Source organism: Vanessa atalanta, chromosome 14 (genome assembly GCF_905147765.1).
Source record: "Vanessa atalanta chromosome 14, ilVanAtal1.2, whole genome shotgun sequence".
Taxonomy (NCBI): domain Eukaryota; kingdom Metazoa; phylum Arthropoda; class Insecta; order Lepidoptera; family Nymphalidae; genus Vanessa; species Vanessa atalanta.
Genome location: NC_061884.1, coordinates 12,455,883 through 12,473,413, shown reverse-complemented (window position 1 = coordinate 12,473,413; position 17,531 = coordinate 12,455,883). Strand labels below are relative to the sequence as shown.

General features: G+C 35.4%; 1 protein-coding gene across 2 annotated transcripts in view; it reads left to right on the top strand.

Annotated features, from left to right (window-relative positions):
* Window positions 1-17,531, top strand: part of LOC125068921 (visual system homeobox 2-like) — a 103,532-nt gene that overhangs the window by 26,644 nt on the left and 59,357 nt on the right. Inside the window, exons 2-3 of one of the 2 annotated variants that reach the window (XM_047678299.1) lie at window positions 3,407-3,460; window positions 13,737-13,757. In XM_047678299.1, the coding sequence (XP_047534255.1) occupies window positions 3,407-3,460; window positions 13,737-13,757 (75 nt within the window). The remainder of the gene's footprint in view (window positions 1-3,406; window positions 3,461-13,736; window positions 13,758-17,531) is intronic. The other variant, XM_047678300.1, reaches the window with a different exon arrangement.

Below are 17,531 nucleotides of genomic sequence, written 5' to 3'. Positions count from 1 at the left end.
GATTTTATAAGCTCATACGGTAACTCAGAATGTTTTTTAAGAAAAAGAAGATCTTATTGTGAATGATGTATGAATAATTGTTATGTGTTTCGAGGTTAAACTATCGCAGTCAGACAGATTAGTACCAATAAAATAATCTATGGAACTATTTATGTTTTGTAAAATGTTTTATGTCCCTTTTTAAGCTATTAGTAAAGTAGGGAATAATTATTATTTCTTACAGCGTCTTCTTACAATGTCTATGGCAGTGGTGACCACTTGCCATCAGATGGCTCATTTGCCCGTCCGACTACCTATTACATAAAAAAAAGCTTGCCACTAGTGCGAGGCTATTAAGATGGCGTGTTTTACACTTATTTATTTTATACGTATGTTTACAACATGTATTAATTTACATACATTACATAACTGATTATTAAACAGATGGATTATATCGGATTTATAAAAAAATATTCTCCTACAAGAACTTTTTGCAACATCCAGTATTTTTTCGTTCAGATCGTTAACAGCTCGTTAACAGTCCACTGCTGAGCAAAGCCCTTTTCTCATCATGATGAGAAATCATTGAGCTCATTCCATCACGCTGCTCCTGTGTGGGTTATTTGATCCAGATGTTGCAGAGTTTCATACAGGAAATGTATGTTTTCTTTCGCCAGAGAAAACGAGATAAATTCTAGTTTTTAGTACAGGGTCGTAAGTAAGTCATCGACATTTTCTATTACAATATTAACACAAAATTCTCAAAGAATTGGTGTGCTTGCCTCTGAGTTTAACAGCATTTAGCGCTACTGGCATCCTCTCCTTATAAAGATCTCTAATTTACCACGCTGATCCAATGCAGATTAGGAAATTGTCGAATTACAGCTTACCATTTCATTTTCATTAATTATGATCCCCAGGAAGATTCCAACTTCCAAGTAAAAGTATTTTAAATAAACCAATAATCAGGTGTCATTTCAATAAAGTTCATCATCATCATCACTATCAGCCCGCATCGTCCACTGCTGAACATAGGCCTCTCCAAACGCACGCCACTGTGGTCTTTCAATAAAGTACATTAGAATGTAATCAATAATTTAATCGCGACTCTTCTTCAGAAACACAGTAAATGCTTTATAATATTTGATGACATTATAGTTACATAGCCCCGAGCAACGTTTTTAATTTGTCTCTAACGGACTCGAACGGCTCTATTACAGTTTAATACATGTACAATGTAAGCGGTACATATATAAGCTATTAGGTAATAGCGAGGCCAATCTAAATGTATAAAAATTTAGAAAAATATCAATCGCGAAACGAAACGAAACGGTAAATAGTGTCGTGTACACATAACTAATAACCACGTGACACAGGCACCACACCACGCGACCGTTACCGTCCGGTCAACACCTCCGCATCCGGCCGCCAGCACAATACCACCATTACGCCCACTCACCGCCACGTAATTGAGGAAGTCTTTATGCCCCTTCGTACTTATAACTTTAAATGTAGGGAAAAATAATAGTCGTGGCGAAACGTCTTCGATTTTCTGAATACGCGATTACATTACAGTTCGCATTGTCAGGTTTTTTGTCCGGTGTTTGGAACACGATAGTGGCTCGGGAGAATAGGATTTTGCAATCGCCTTTGTTGGTTCGGCAGTGAACTAGATATGAGCTTAGTTGGAAGTAAAACTCATCTACCTATTACCTGCGTTTCATTTCATTGAAACGAGAGAGTCGGTAGTTTTTAAATTTATTTAGTAGTTGTGCTATTTCTGACGGCAATTTTTTGTTGTTGTTTATTTCAAAATCTGTTGTACCAGCCCCACTTAAACCTATATTTTTACTTTACTTTACGTTACGGGATGTTTATTGGAGGTTTATTATACATGATAGTTTTTCCCTAAGATTTCTATTCCAGAGATGAGGCATCAAGTATATTATATTAAGTATTTTTTTATTATATTTATTTATTTCTTTTTGTTTATGACTTTTAAAGAATACTTTATCTTTGTCTCAATATATTAATTATTAGTGTTAACTGCTTAAATATCTCTACTATAGCAAGAAGACATACAAACAAATGAAGACCGATTTTTAGTGCTTTTTGAGGATTTTTCTATCTCTTATTCATATGTTAACACCGGCACCCCGAATCAACACTAATATTACACATAATTATCTACTTATCAAATATTGGGTTACTGAACTCATGAGTCATGTAATTATTATTTACTAAACTATATTCCTTATCAATTTTTTATAAATATTCATTTTTTATTACTCACTCAAATCAGAACTATACTAACCGTAATAATTGCCTCCGCATATTTCGGATTTGTCTTTGAAAACTTATTTAGAACATTTTAATGAATTATATTGTAAATATAGTATTAATTAAGCAATTTAAAGGGCTGATGTTGGAATCCCGACAAATAAACCAATTTCGAAATAGAATAGACTTAATAAATTTTGCCGTAAGACAAAAATATTTACGTGCACTAAAAAGACGAGGTCCCAGACACCAGACGAACGCAAACATTCAGACCGCAGAAATAATAAGTTACATTTTTAACTCTATGTTATAAAATAATGAAGCTCGTATTTACCATTTTTGTTCGTTATAAAAGTTACAATTATACATTTGCATTTATTAACACTTACCTCTAGTTTCGAACTAATAACATTAATTAATAAAATTGTATCCGTGATTAATCGTATGTGTTTTGCAATTCAGTTCTTCTCTCATCAAAATCCACAAATATTTTTAGACGCAATACTACAAATATTTTTAATAAATCAAGACAAAGTACAATTAAAGCTTGAGTCGCGGCATTATTGTAACTGATTTAATTATTATCGGATATTTTTATTTCAAACCATATTTTTGTCGGTTGTAAATTCCGCTTTTTGATTAAAACAACTATTTAGAACTTTGTTTTAATAAGTGTTCATCAAGATCGGACAGTTACTTGCTTTGTTGACAATGTTTTTTTAACTGTTGATGAAAATTTACCAGAGAAAAATATCGTATAGTATAAATATTATGTCAAATTATTACGCTCTACTTAATTTCTCTGGTAGACAAATAACGATCGCGCTAACACACGTCAATCGCTTATTTTCGAGGCAGATTGTAGCCGGATGAATGAATTGCTTAGGAAATATTTACGAATATTTCACCATGAATGGCCTGGTTCTCGCCGACGTAATGATCGTAAGTTCTAATGTCTGTGTCGCCCTCAGCGAAAAACAATTCGTTTTATCTGCAGTAAAGTCTCCGAAACGACCTAACGACGCTCCCCCGCTGCCCGTGGGCCCGCTGGCTCAGGTAAATCACGGCAAGGAGTTTTAAATTGAAATTCCTGTAGGAAGTGCAGTTAATTGTTTTGTAGCTTAATTAATGTATCGCTTGTTCGCAGGTTTCCCGCAAATAAAGTCGCCCTACAGTCCCTCTGCGCAGCCTCACCTCACAGGTCAGTGTCACGATATATTTATATTCCTAAAATATTTTAATTAGACGACGACGTGGAAACACTCAATAAAATTATAGTAATGTGTTTATATAATACGAACGCAGATCGTAATCATTAATTCGTGTTTTAATTATTTCGACTACTCGTAGCCACCGAGCAACTTTAATAAAATTAATTAATCGATAACTTTTCAATTAGAAACTCCACCTTGTAAATATTTCCGATTAATTTCTCGTCCTTACGATGACATAGAGATTGGCAACTTTCTACATTTATTCTGTTGTAGTTCTGGTAACTTTTACAGATTGGATGATTAAAAGTTCGTTTCATTGTGTAACCTGATGTGCTTTGAAAGTTTACGAATGGTTACTTCGCTAATTAGAAACATCAATTATTTTATACGAGGACACAAAGTTCCCTGAAGCTATCGGTATTTGTGATTCCGTCAGGCCTCCGGCTGCAATTTCTATATTTTGAAACTAATGCTAAACAATACACGCTGCTGATTTAGGAAAGTGGCTGGAGGTGGTTACGGGGGGACTACGTGAGGGGTGGGGGGTCCCTCGTGTGCACCCCCCTCGCCCCGCACCGCACCACCCCTCCCCGCTGTACCCTCGCCCCCCGCCTTTGTCTCAGTAATGAATCCGCCAAACGTCAAACGTCACCGCGCAGGCTCCGACTACCCAATATCATAAATCATATGCCAATCTATGCCCCAAAGGAAAATCAACTTTGAACTTTTCGCATTAAAGCACTTTTCTCAACAACGTTTTAGATATATGTAACGTTTTGTGTAATTCAAAAAAGAATTTGCTTAGGTAGGACGTGAGGTTTTAGAAAATATCCTGTTAAATGCAAATTAGAGAGGTTGAGATAGAGGCACGATTGTTGATCTCGAATTACTCAATTACGCGGCTTCGGCTTGTTGCCGCGCTTCGATTACGCCCGACCCGCACTCATCCTATACGTTTGGAGCGCCACCGCTCGAGCGGTGTGTAGCACGTCGTGTGTATTTTGGTTCTGGCTCTGCAACCCTAGTTGAGTCTGAAAAGCGCCTAACAGAAAACAAACCACCTGCCCGGCGGGGGCCTGGCAGCCATTTGTAAAAATTGCCTTCGCCGCCATTTCTGCGCGGGAATTTCATATTTGGAACGCCGCAGGGAGGAATTCACGAGTAGATTTGACATTTTTACCATCATGGCCGCGCTTGTTTTATTGTTTTTAAAACAAAGAACCCGATGGTCGTTTTGCGTGCCATTGTTTAGAAAGCCGCCATTTTTAATATGAAAATTAGGGGCAAGGGTCGTTGTTCTATGTACACGAGACAATGGGTACCTATATAGAATCGTTGCAGTCAAAATCGAAAAATCACTTTGCATGCAAGGCTCATTGGTGAACAGCGCCCGCGTATATTATGTGTTAGCAAAACGGGAACAGAGCGAGATGATCCCGCATTAGCAGAAAGAGAGTTGCAAATTACATTTACAGTAGAGCTGAATAAATAGGAAGCCAATCAAATCGGCCAATTTCCATTGTATATAAACCAACAAGTAAATAGTATGAACCACGAAAACTCGGCGTCGTTTGCGGAACTCGCCATTTCCGTATCACGAATGAAAATGTCTTCAGATGAATCAAGTAACTGGCAACGTTCACAATCAAAGCCGATCTCGGCAGCGCGGCGTGTGAGGCTGCGCTGCCGACCGTTACATATTCATGCGTCACATCCGACTTTGCACTTCGCTCGAAAGTTCGCGACGTGTTACGTCAATATAGTCAGTTACATCGCGCATGAATATGGATCAGGTAACTCTGCTTCTGAAATTCCTAATTCATCTTGACGTCTTTGATGATTTCACTCGATCTATTAAAAAACCTCATTGCCTCCTGCGAAACAATAAATTTCACTAGCACCGAGTTGTAATTTCTAATAATTGCTTCATATTCAATGGTATTTAAATAACTACAAAGCGAATTTATTCGTTGAATTGTTTTTCCTTTCTGTTCTTATTATTTAAAATATAACAATCGTTTTTATTGAATTAGGAATTTATTCTTAAATAAATAAATTAGATTTCTTAATCCAGTAACGCTATACAAGTAAGCAAGAATTCCTTCAAAAGTAGCGTTTTTTAAAAAACAGCACGAAATGTGTCGAAAGACACGTGACAGATGACGAACTATTGAACACTAACAGAATTATTATCTGCCGTGGCGCAACACAAGGTTATCTTTTACACAACATTCGTAAGGAAATGATTTTTTTCCTGTCACGGCGCGATATGTAACGACTGTCACTGTAAACATTTCAAATAATGGATTATGCATCTTAGAGATGAGATAATAAGGTGGCTATTAGCTTGGTTGATGAGCTGTTACAAGACGGTGTCAGGTGTCAGAGAAGCCGCTGTTTTCCTTTACTAAGTGGCGACAAGTTACAAAAACAAGCAATGTATTAGTGTTTGCGGCGCGACACTTCGAAGTATCGGATTCTTCTCCATTTGTTTTTGTACGACTGTTTGATTAACTCCGCTTTCTTTATGTAAGTATGCTTCGGTACTAAAATAAACTTCATAAAAATAATTAGGAGCAATCTCTAAAACCACTTAGAAAAAAAATCACCTAAAATCAACGAACGATATTTTTTTAAGCAACAATTCGTTAAACAAACCTGACAAAAAAAATCTATAAAAATGCTAAAATAATAATTTCTTAACTTATGTTATGTAACGCTGCATCATGGACGAGTTATCAGAAAATGTATAATGTGCGACAAGTCTAGAAACTTCGATCTCGTACAGACTACAGATTGGGTACTCGAAAGCTCTTGAAAGTTTTAATATATTCTCGAATGCTAATCAGAATACCATAATAACTAATTCAACATCAGCACATTTCTCTCGCAGAGCAGAACTGAACCCTCGTCGTGCCGGAATCTGAGTGACTTCTGAGGGCTCAGAGCCAATACTCAAAAAGCTAGTAATAAGCAAAACACTGTGTAAACACTCCCCAGAGCTCCCCTGCTGGAAAACGAGCAAACATCGAGAGACAATCGCTCGTGTATTCCATTACAATCGCAGATGTTCTCAAACAGTTTATTTCGCATAACAATTCGTAAGTGGCACTCGTTGCTCTCACCGCGCCGGCCTTTGACACCGGTGAAATCGACTCGAAACAAACAAACGAATATCTAAGTGCCGATTAAACTACTCCGAAAATCTTACTCATCAACAAGTTTTCTCCTAACACTTTCCGAATCTGCGTACGTCTACACAAAACAAAGTAGACGTCGTTCTAATCATCTGGACACTACGCTCGATTCTCCTACAGCTCAGTACAGTTTTACAGATGTAAAATTGTACTTTGAATTTGTGATTTAAAAGTAGTGTTTTACTTTTAAATCACAAATTTTCGAAATCGAATCGAAAATTGTTTTTATTTTTAAATGTTTGTCCTAAAAATACGTCACACGATACAATTTTTAGCCATTGCAAATTTTTTTATATGTTTTCTTAACAAACTTTCTATGAAATATATATGATAATTTCATTTTATTTTCATTCCTTGACTAAAATTAGTTTAAGCAATTTCGTCGTCGTCACTATACTGTCTAATTGTCGGTAGAAATCTCATTAATTCCAGCCTCACTCGTCTATTACAAATAACAATAGCATTAAAATCCCGATTTACTAAAACTGGATAATTATATCGGTGTAAAAGTTGTTAAACTGAGATACATATAATTCTTAGATCTTGAGATTTAAGAACGTCTTACAAAAATTGAACATCGAAGATAGAATCACAACCCTGACGTCGATTGATTGATTGATTGATTTGATTGAGAGATGAAACTATATCAACTACACACTTAAAAGATGTGCTTGAATTTGAATATTAGACCATCAATTCAGGTTTACTATTTGTAAATATATATTTTTTTCTCTAACTAAGATACCATCTGCATGAAATGGGGGTTTCTAGACCTGTACAAAAACTAAACTACATGTAATATATATACATGCATATGGACCGCAATATACAAGACATTGAATGATTTCAGGGATTATTCGAAAATCCCAATTTACCTCTTTTACCGCCACGCGGTCTCTTCATAAGCAAAAAAAGTCAAAGTAACTCATTAAAACCCCAATAGCATTTCGCCAAATTTAGCTTGATACAATTTATGGCAATTATTTCGACAATTCAAAGAGATGTAACCGTAGGCGATAATCAAATGACTAATTACTGAGGAGTGGAGTGCAAATATCGCTCGACCACTCGGCGGGCGCGGCTTGTGTTACAAAATTCAATTAGCGACTACTCTCGCATCTAGTCTAGTGTTTGAACGTTTTAAACCCTTATTACCACAGCGCTAGTGGCTGGATCGGCTTGTCGGCTACTGTATCGAATGGGCTTCCATTGCTAAAATATCGAAACCTGGTTTGCGCTCCATTTTTATTATAAGATACTACATCTATGGTTTGACATATGTATACATGCAAATATAAATTAGATATCATATTGTAAGTACTTCTTACGTTTCCAAATCACGTTAACGTATTCATTTATACTTAATATTATTTATCGGTTTCAAAAACATAACACATATATTTTCGTCTTTCGAAATTCATAACATGCTTACGGATAAGTTTCTAAATTGTTATGTATTAATTTTTCGTGGTCTACGTCACTGAAAATAATTAAATTTGATTGAGAACAATGCTTAAACGCGCAAATAAATTCGGCACCTCGATAACGAGCCAACAATAATATTTTACGATTAACACCCCCTGTTTATACCCCCTCCACCCCCACTCCAAGCCACTGATCGAATAATGAATTAAGTGCCGATAAACCAACGTATTTTACGATCGGAGCATAAGATAATACTCCTTATTGCCTGGTAATAGGACTTAAGTTGCGTGCTGGCGGACTGTCGGAGGCTTCCTCCAAGACGACGATGCCATTAGCATTGATAATAGGTTGTGTCCCATCCCTAAGTGCCAGCTCATTACTAGCGCCTTCGTCAGATTATCTCTGTATAGTAACTACATAGACTTAAAAGAACTTTCCTTCAAAGATTTCTTAGAGGTGTGATCGTTTTGATGGCGTCGTCTTTGTCTTCGTTAACTTAGATTTTATTGGATGACTATTATCTATTATTTTATTACTCAAGTAACAGTTTTGTGTCGAAGATCTTGTAGCTAATCTAGCTTGACAATTCTAGATTGAAAAAGGGTTTGTCAAGCAAGTTTGGAGCGATTACTTTAACTCTATAACGGGTTAGCAAAATATCACAAAAATACATTTTAATGTTTTCCACAGATTAATTCCGAAAGTGTAAGACACAGGAGAAAAATAAAAGATGAACAGTTCAAAGAAAATGATTGTAACTCGCGCAAATGAAGTAGAAACATTCACCTCTAGACTCCACTGTATTGACCTAGAAGCGTGAGACCTAAGTCCACGGAGCTCCGCCCACAATTCTCCTTTCTGCCCGCTCCCCCTGAACACCCCCCTGGAAGAAAGCTATAATGTTATTATCCAGCCATTATATTTTTCCAGTTCGATGCCTGCCAACAATGCCCAGTTATGTACCCTCGCTTTTTGTGCACCCAGCGCTAACTTCATTGTCAGATTGTCTTAAAATGATTTGCTTTAAAGAAAATGTAATAAAAAATAACAGGAAGTAAGTATAAATACAATTGTTATGATGATAGCTCATAACATTACATTTGTCACTTCGTAAATGTAAAAAAATGGAAGCATACTACAGAACATCTAAGACTTTAGGCTTTGTAACACGAAAATAATAACTGCACTGCTTCTAACTGGCCTACATTATAAATCGGTGACTTGACAAAATTGGATAATGTCAAATGTCTATTGACAATTTCTTATAAAACCCAATTGTCGATTTTATTATTAAAGCTCCTTTTATCAATAAACACTAATCAATCAAAGTTTTATACGAACTACATTATCCTTTACAGTTTTTTTTCATTGGCGCTACAAATATGCGAGATAACAGAATGAAATTATAGATAGATTCATCTACTAATCTTCAGTTTACTAATTCATTAAATCCTTATTGAATTTATGATATCAACAACGACGTCACTGATAGCTATTTTTCATTTAAGTGTACATACAGACGAGATCAATCACTATAGCTGTAGTCTCATAAATTATGAAAAGTTTGTGAGTTTGGTTCAACCAAAAAATTGGTATTTGGTTTGGGTATCAAAGTGGGTATAAAATTTGCGGTAACGGCCATCTGACGCAAAAATATTTGCCAGACTCTCTATAGCATTATTTTTTATTCATCATTTAATTTCAGTTTTGAATTATTCTCATTAATATTCTTATACATACATATGGATACTTTTGTATAATTTAGATATTTTGTCGATTTTAAAAAGCTAAAATATAAATTTCAAATTAAACCTGTAAATTCACATTAGCCTACAAACTTAAAAATTAGCAATCGAAAGTCCTTTAAAGGTGAGTTCGAGAAAATTCCAACATTTCTTTCTCATCCAACGAAATATGTTGTTCTTTTTAAATTATTCCCGACGAGCGGTCGCAGTAATTGTATCGACTCCGACAGGGGGAGCTAGTGCTTCCTTGTAGGTCACGTGGGGGGACAAGTCGAGGGCCTTCAATTAGTAATAGGTGCCAAAATTCATGTGAATTCAAGAGCGCAATCCGCATTTAATTGGCGTCTTAGCATTTTGATTGGCAAACCATTCTGTTTGTAGATTACATAATACAATATGATTTTTAGTCGATTTTAAATAGGATATTATCAATTCGACAGTTATCCTTTTATCCCGACACCTTCACATGTAATTTAATCTATTTATTTAATCAATGTTGTAACGGATATTATTTTACTAATTTTCTTATCGGCATTTTAATATATAGGTACTTATATATATGTATGTAGTATCAAGATTTCTTGAAAAATGATTAATAAATTATTCAGGGAGCTAATAATATTAAAATTGTATCCCAAGATTAAAAATAGCACAAAATGTCATCGTAATTTCTGGGAGTAAAAAGTGTAAATGAAAGTAAGAATATTCAGAAATAGTTTGTAGCGCCAAAGCTGCGGAGAAATCAATAAAATGGACGGAATGCTTAAAACCTTTTTAACTTGCAATGTTTTTAGTTAATTTGTTTAGGTAAAAAGTTCAAACTAAATTAAGCCACTTCCACTTTTCCTACGGACTTGAAAGTAAGCATGTTGTTCCAGTGTTGATAACGCATTTTTATTGCAAGCATGAGCTACTACACTCAGGATTATTTTCAAATAAAAGATACCCTAAAGATTGATTATGTAGGGTATCCTAGGTCGATGCTAAAACACGAAATATGGTACATTGTTTAAAAATTTATTTATTCTCTTTCTCCCGCTGGAAGAGACGTCATGTCCATACAAAACATTTTTACACAAGGGATAGTCAAAGAGCAGCATAGTATGTTCATATTTCTTACAATATATATTCAATTCAATTAAATAACTTTTTATTCCAAGTATTGGACGTAAAACCAAAATAAAGAAACAAAATTAAAATTTTATATACTTAGGTAAAGACACGTCGGACACACAAAAGATACGTCACATGAACTTTTACAATTTTATATTTAAATTTTGATTGTGTTAAGTTAATAGAACGACATAACATTCAATTGTAATTCTTCTATGAGAACATTATGTCAGTTTTTGTCCACAATTTCTCCGTTCTGATTCTTCGTAATCAATTGTGAATTTAAGCCTTTTTTATAAGATAATATAAAACTATGATATTTAAGAACTGACTGCTTTTATCGAAACTTATATCACAGACACATTACTAGTGTGTATATTCCGTGAGGCGATTATTTTGAATTAAAACTCACAACGTTTGCAAATAGGTATATATTTCTGTGTCGGGTGCATTACTCGTATTACCCGCGGCTCGCATACCGCTCAACTAATAAGGCGTGCTCTAGACAATGGTCACGTAAAGGGTCCAAAAATAACACCTGCGACGCTTGTAATAAATCAACTAACCAAAATCTTCATGTCTCGTCTCCTTTTCCCCAAATATTTCTCGAAGAGTATATCATTCGCCAAAATATCATTAAAACTAAGTAGAGATACAAGTTTTTACATCATTACGTCTCACAACAATATCATTTTCAAAAAACCCGTCGCCCTCCGCCCGTAACGAGGCCCCAGCGACCTCACCCCCAAACTAACCCTCACGCTCTTTAGGTAAGTACACCGTATTATTGTAATCTTCTAATATACCGAAAAATAATGTAATTGTGTTTAGAAACTTTGAAAAAATATATATTGATATGGCGACATTAGACATCATATTTAATTAATTGTAAATAATCTTTTTTATTATGTAATTTGTGTTGTGTACGGCGTACAATACATTTATTTCGAAATTATATTTTTTTAAATAAATGGTACATGGATATTATTATATAGAAACAAAAAAATATTAATAATTAAATAATATTCATTTTGCAGGGATATTCTTATGAGTATAAGATATTCAATGGAACTAGTACAAATAATTTGCTTTGCAAACGTATTATTGAAAATTAATTTCACGTATGATTAAATAAACCACATAAACTAATATTACTAATGAGACAATAGCCTCAATCAAACGGATATATTGCGCAAGCGCCTCTCGTAAACGCACGGGTAGGCTTAATTGAGATATATTGTCTTATTAACAAACTCTTATAAGTCTAAATGAGTACGTATTTATCTTGTTAAGTATAACAGTTGATTACACAAATACATAATATGTTAACAACAGTAATCATCCTATTAACAATTTATTGTTTGTGGCCAACCTACGTAAATCGGTTGTGTATTATTTCGAAATTAACATTAAAGGAATGACGTAGGTTACGATAACAAACAACGACAGTAATACAGATTCGTACAACTTCGTTTTTCATTTGTTGTTTCCCATACTGAATATTACACAATTAATGTAATTTATTTTATTATAATTAACAAAGCTTTATTAAGTTTGAATTAATACATTTTTTGATTCTATGTAAATGTGTTAAAATAAATTAAAAATGTATGATTAATAATATTAATATAGAAACTATTAAAAAGTGTTTATTTTTAATAATAAATAGTTCAGAATATTTATTGAAGCTGACTTGTAATTTATCAGAATGAAAAAGCGTCTTCCGATCTGAGAGGGACGTTTCAAACGGGCCAAGGCTAAACACGTCACAACCGCAGCCCGGGAGATCATAATATGAGAGGAGACCATATTGTTTTGTGCGAAGTGGTTTTGGTCTGTTTTCCTCACACTCTGCGCCCGCGCCTGCGCCGTGTGAACGAAATGTGATCCGACGCAAGCATCAATGTTCCCTGCGATGCTTTTTTTAACTTTGACGCCTCGATTTAGACTATTAATATGAAGAGTTTTATTACGATTGCTTAGAATTTATATATATCCATACCTACAAGACGCCATATCAATATTCGTATGATGCTTCATAAAACTTTAAAGAAATTAAAATTAATTAAGTTGTTAACGTTGCGAAATAAATTTTGCTTTATGCAAAGCTGTGTAAGAAAATAGTAGTCATATAGAAAATAATATAGTTTTTTCTATTAAAAGTTACATTGGGGTAGTCGGACCGAGCAGCCACAAGAACATCTTCAATATAAGTATCATATTATCTAAATTGAATGGACAGTCTTAGCCATTTGACGAAACTAGCGCTAACTTAGTGTACAATACTTATCAATTTAGTTGATCTGTACTATTTCACTTGATGAAACACTTTCATATATATATTTTTCATGATACCGTATCATATGAGTGGGTATATTAACTGTTTTAGAAGAAAACGTTATTTATATTTATTATTATCATTTTTTTAGGACAGCAATATAAGCTAATGGGCAAACTGAAGGTGAGTGGTCAACTCGCCACATAGACACTGGCACAGTGAGAAGCATTGATCACTTATTATAACGTCTATACTTTGCTGACGTGATCTGACATGTTTCCGACTCGCCCTTCAATCCTGAACTCATCAATGAAAAGTATTAAAATGTTTGGCGGCAGAATTATTGGCGAGTACTTGATACTCACTAAACATTGTACTATATATTTAATTGTAAATGTATCTTGTATATGTAGTATATTCACATTATTTCGTGTAAATATAATGTCGTTTTATAATTTATGTTGATTTTAATTCGATTTATTTTGTTTGTTTCATGTAACGGTAGCTGTTCGACAATTTTATTCAGGTAATGCAATACGTTTTTATCCTCCTTAGGTACATGGCGAGCAACATTCGCTGATATTCGTTGTCGCGGGCAACTTGGAGGTTCTAATATTAGCATTTCCCGAGCGCTTGGGTACAATGTTGAACAAATATATTTAAAGATTAAAAATAAATTACATGGCTTAACGCAGCGACATTGAAATAATAATCATCTTCAGGAGTAAAACTAATACATCTCCTGCGTACTAATTGTTTTTATTTTTTATAATATGTAAGGGACGAAGTTACTTTCTTAAGAGGTAAAACACAGTTTCAATTAGCGTCCTCTTTACGTACCAAAGTAAAACTACTGCACGAGTTGTACTAAAACTCGGCATCGTCAATCACTTATCTTGATAAAGAAAACGTTTTACCAGGAAAGTAAATAAAGTCGTGGATGGCAAAAAACTGTATCTACCTACATCCGGTTTTCCGTTGGGCTTAAAACGTATACGCTGAACAAGAAGCGATATATTAGCCCATATACTCATAAGCATGTCAATTTGAAGCCGTAACCTCGGGATCTGCATTCTTATGAGCTAACTAACAAGGCAGTTGGGTCAAAGCACAAGTACAGTAAACGTCCCTGACCCTGGCGTGCCCTGCACACGACATAAATACATGTATAGGACTCAAATACGAGTCTCAAATGACAACGAAAATCAAATATCCTCGGTCGCGATGTTGAAATTGGCTTCTTGCGAAGAAATTGTCGCGGGTGAAATGTCTCTGCTAATTGCGCGCCCCGCGGCTCTCCACGCCTTAAGATTGATTTTAAATCACACTGTTTACCTGTCGCCGCACACGCTCGCCATAGAGTAGTCACACTCCAACATCTCGTAGATATGCCGTTGTGAAATTGTTTATGTAACAATATCTGTTCGTGTTTTTAAAATATTTTTTTTTGAAGTATGTATAATGGCTGAATGGTAAATTTAACTAAAATTAAAAAGTGGTACCGCCACTAGATATTGGCCCTGCAAGAATTTTTAACCATAATTTCTACACCGTCTATACGCCACACACCTTGGCAACTAAGATGTTAATCTCTTGTGCCTGTAGTTACACTGGCTCACTTACCCTTCAAACCGGAAACAAAGGTATAAGTTTTTCTTGTTGAAAATTGTTGAAAATTAATATCCAAATACATCATCGAGCTGAAATTGAACTCGCATTGACTCTTTAGTAACTAGTCGCGTGTTTGGTATATATTGACTACACATGTAGGTACATCAGATGTAGGCAGCGCGGCACCGCGTCGAGGAAATGTAAGGATGGAGACGAAGATTCCAATAAATTCGCAGACATGTCTGCATGTAGCCAATTTTTCATGCCATTCCAGTACATCCAGTAGCGAGTGAATCTCGTGAAGTGGTCGCGATTTTCGTCGGGGCGTATAAATGCAATCTCGTGCTGATCTCACGAAAATTGGCAATTGCCGGCGCTGGCGGCTGCGAATTGGCTCAATATATGAGATAAGCGAAGCCTCGGTGCGCCTATCCGATATATTTATTATATTTGTCGCTCACTACACGTTGCTTGTGTGGCAATTTTGGGCTTTTATATTATATTGTGGGTGGCTTGCAACACGATAGGCGATCATTTGAACCCAACAAATGCGATAATCCGCAATGGTGGTTAAGATTTCACGAAGTTGAAATTTCTAAACTATTATTGACGTTACGAGATGATCAGATTTCTTAAAGCTGTCTTTGTCTTTTTTATAGTGTTTCAGACAATTTGTCTTATTTTTCGCTATTCAACACTTATCGATTCTTATAAGAACTTCATAGATAAGCTGAAAACTATTTAATTCTTCTTTGGCATAACATTTGTTGACCTGATAAACATGGGCGAGTAGTTTATAAATTAAAAAGACGACTACCATTATGTCGCTACCTTTTGCCTCTCCATTAGCGACACTCCATGTGATTTCAAACTCGACTCGCATCGAAAAACTCAAAACAAGCAAAGTGACACTCGAGTTTACCCTTTCATTGTGGAATCATAGAAGTTGATCTCAGAATTAGGCGTACAATGGCTGAAGCCTCTCGTTAGTCGTAAGCCATGTTTGTTATTATGTGTTGTAACAATGTCGGTAAAGTGGCAGTGTACTCTCCAGCACGAGTAGCTTTCCTTCGCCGAGAGTCATATTTTCTCTCGGCCCGAGGGAGGGTCCTTGTATTTAAATAACCACCGCGGGAATTTGAACGCTAACTCGCGTGTCTACGGTGCATTTCAGGTTGCGCGTGAGGGACGTGGCAGCGCATACATTACCCATCAGTTTCGTGCTACGTTTTACGTAATGGTCTGCCCGTTGTTCCACAATCATCTCTGTTAAATGCTATATGGTCACAGCCTAGCCATCAAAATACTTCAAGCAATGCATTAGTCTGCAACTTTACCGGTTCGACTAAAAAATCCAAGCGGTTTAGTCTCAACTAAAACTACTGAAAAGTTTTCAAGCACTCGGCCTGAGTACCGCGATCCTTTTGTTGAATTGTAAATATTTTCAGTATAAGATAACTCTATCGTTGAGATATTTTTACGGATACTTGAACTATGAGTTGTTAGTCTTCTTCTTATTGTTTGTAGGTATCTTTACTCAGCCTTGTCTTAGTCTTGTGCCCGAACATTTTGGAATTGCCGTCTTATTGACATAGGATCTACGTGTGCTTGCTTGTACACTTTTTCTCTGTAATCCATCCAGTGCAGACTGAAAAGTTTTTCACTGAAGAAATTTGTAAAGAAGATCCTTATTAATATTATAATGAATATATAAGACTCGTAATGTTTTAAGAACTTAAGACAATGTATCATCTTTAGATTTTAAAGCATTAAAAACAACGTTTTTAATAAATGCTGAAAATAGTTTTGTTTTTTAATAGTCAAAAAATACTTTTCATCCATGTTTTAATAATAAAATGTTATAAGCATACTACGTCTTAGTCGCTTACATTTATCTTGTTGTACTTTAAAGTTCTACCCAACATGCGAGCGCGCCCCTACCCGCTCGCTCCCCGAGGACGCGCAGTATATTACAGTCTTACTAAGAAATTGCTTCTCACTTCAACATCTTTGAAATTAATACATTTTGAAAAGGTTTAAGTAATCTACAGAATACTTTGTGCCTGCTTTATGTTGTTGGGATCACGCCCGAACGACAGGACGGACATATTTTAATGTAATTCAGCTTAGGAACTGATGATGATGATGATGTCGTCGACGATATTGAATCCTTTTCTCTACAAGCTTTTATTGAACTTTTTCTGTTAGTCTGTGCCCGGTACACTCCGTACAACCAATTGTGCTAAGCTTGTACACACACATTTGGTTCTACTTTTTAAATGTAACTTTTAAAAGTTAAGTAACATATTCTATATTTTTTTTAAATATATTTTTTTGTTATTGAATTGATGCCTTTGGATGTGCGTTAGCTACTGTTGAAACATATTTATAAAGATTTATAAATTCCTATTGAAATATATCATCCGAAATAAATTAAAAATCTTTGGTATACCTACATGTTCTGGCGACGCTACTGGACGTAAAGCTAGTCTAAACAATAACAATCGGTCAAGGCAGTGCAGCGTGGCGCGGCGTAGCGTAACGAATCGATTGCCCGGACAGCGTTAATTGTTTGCAGTGACCAGTTCCTATTGAACACCGGCTTAAATACATCGGACGATGTTTAGGGGCACCCGCTGATATGACTACTTGTACCTATGTTAGGATCTAGTTGCTGTGACTGTATTTG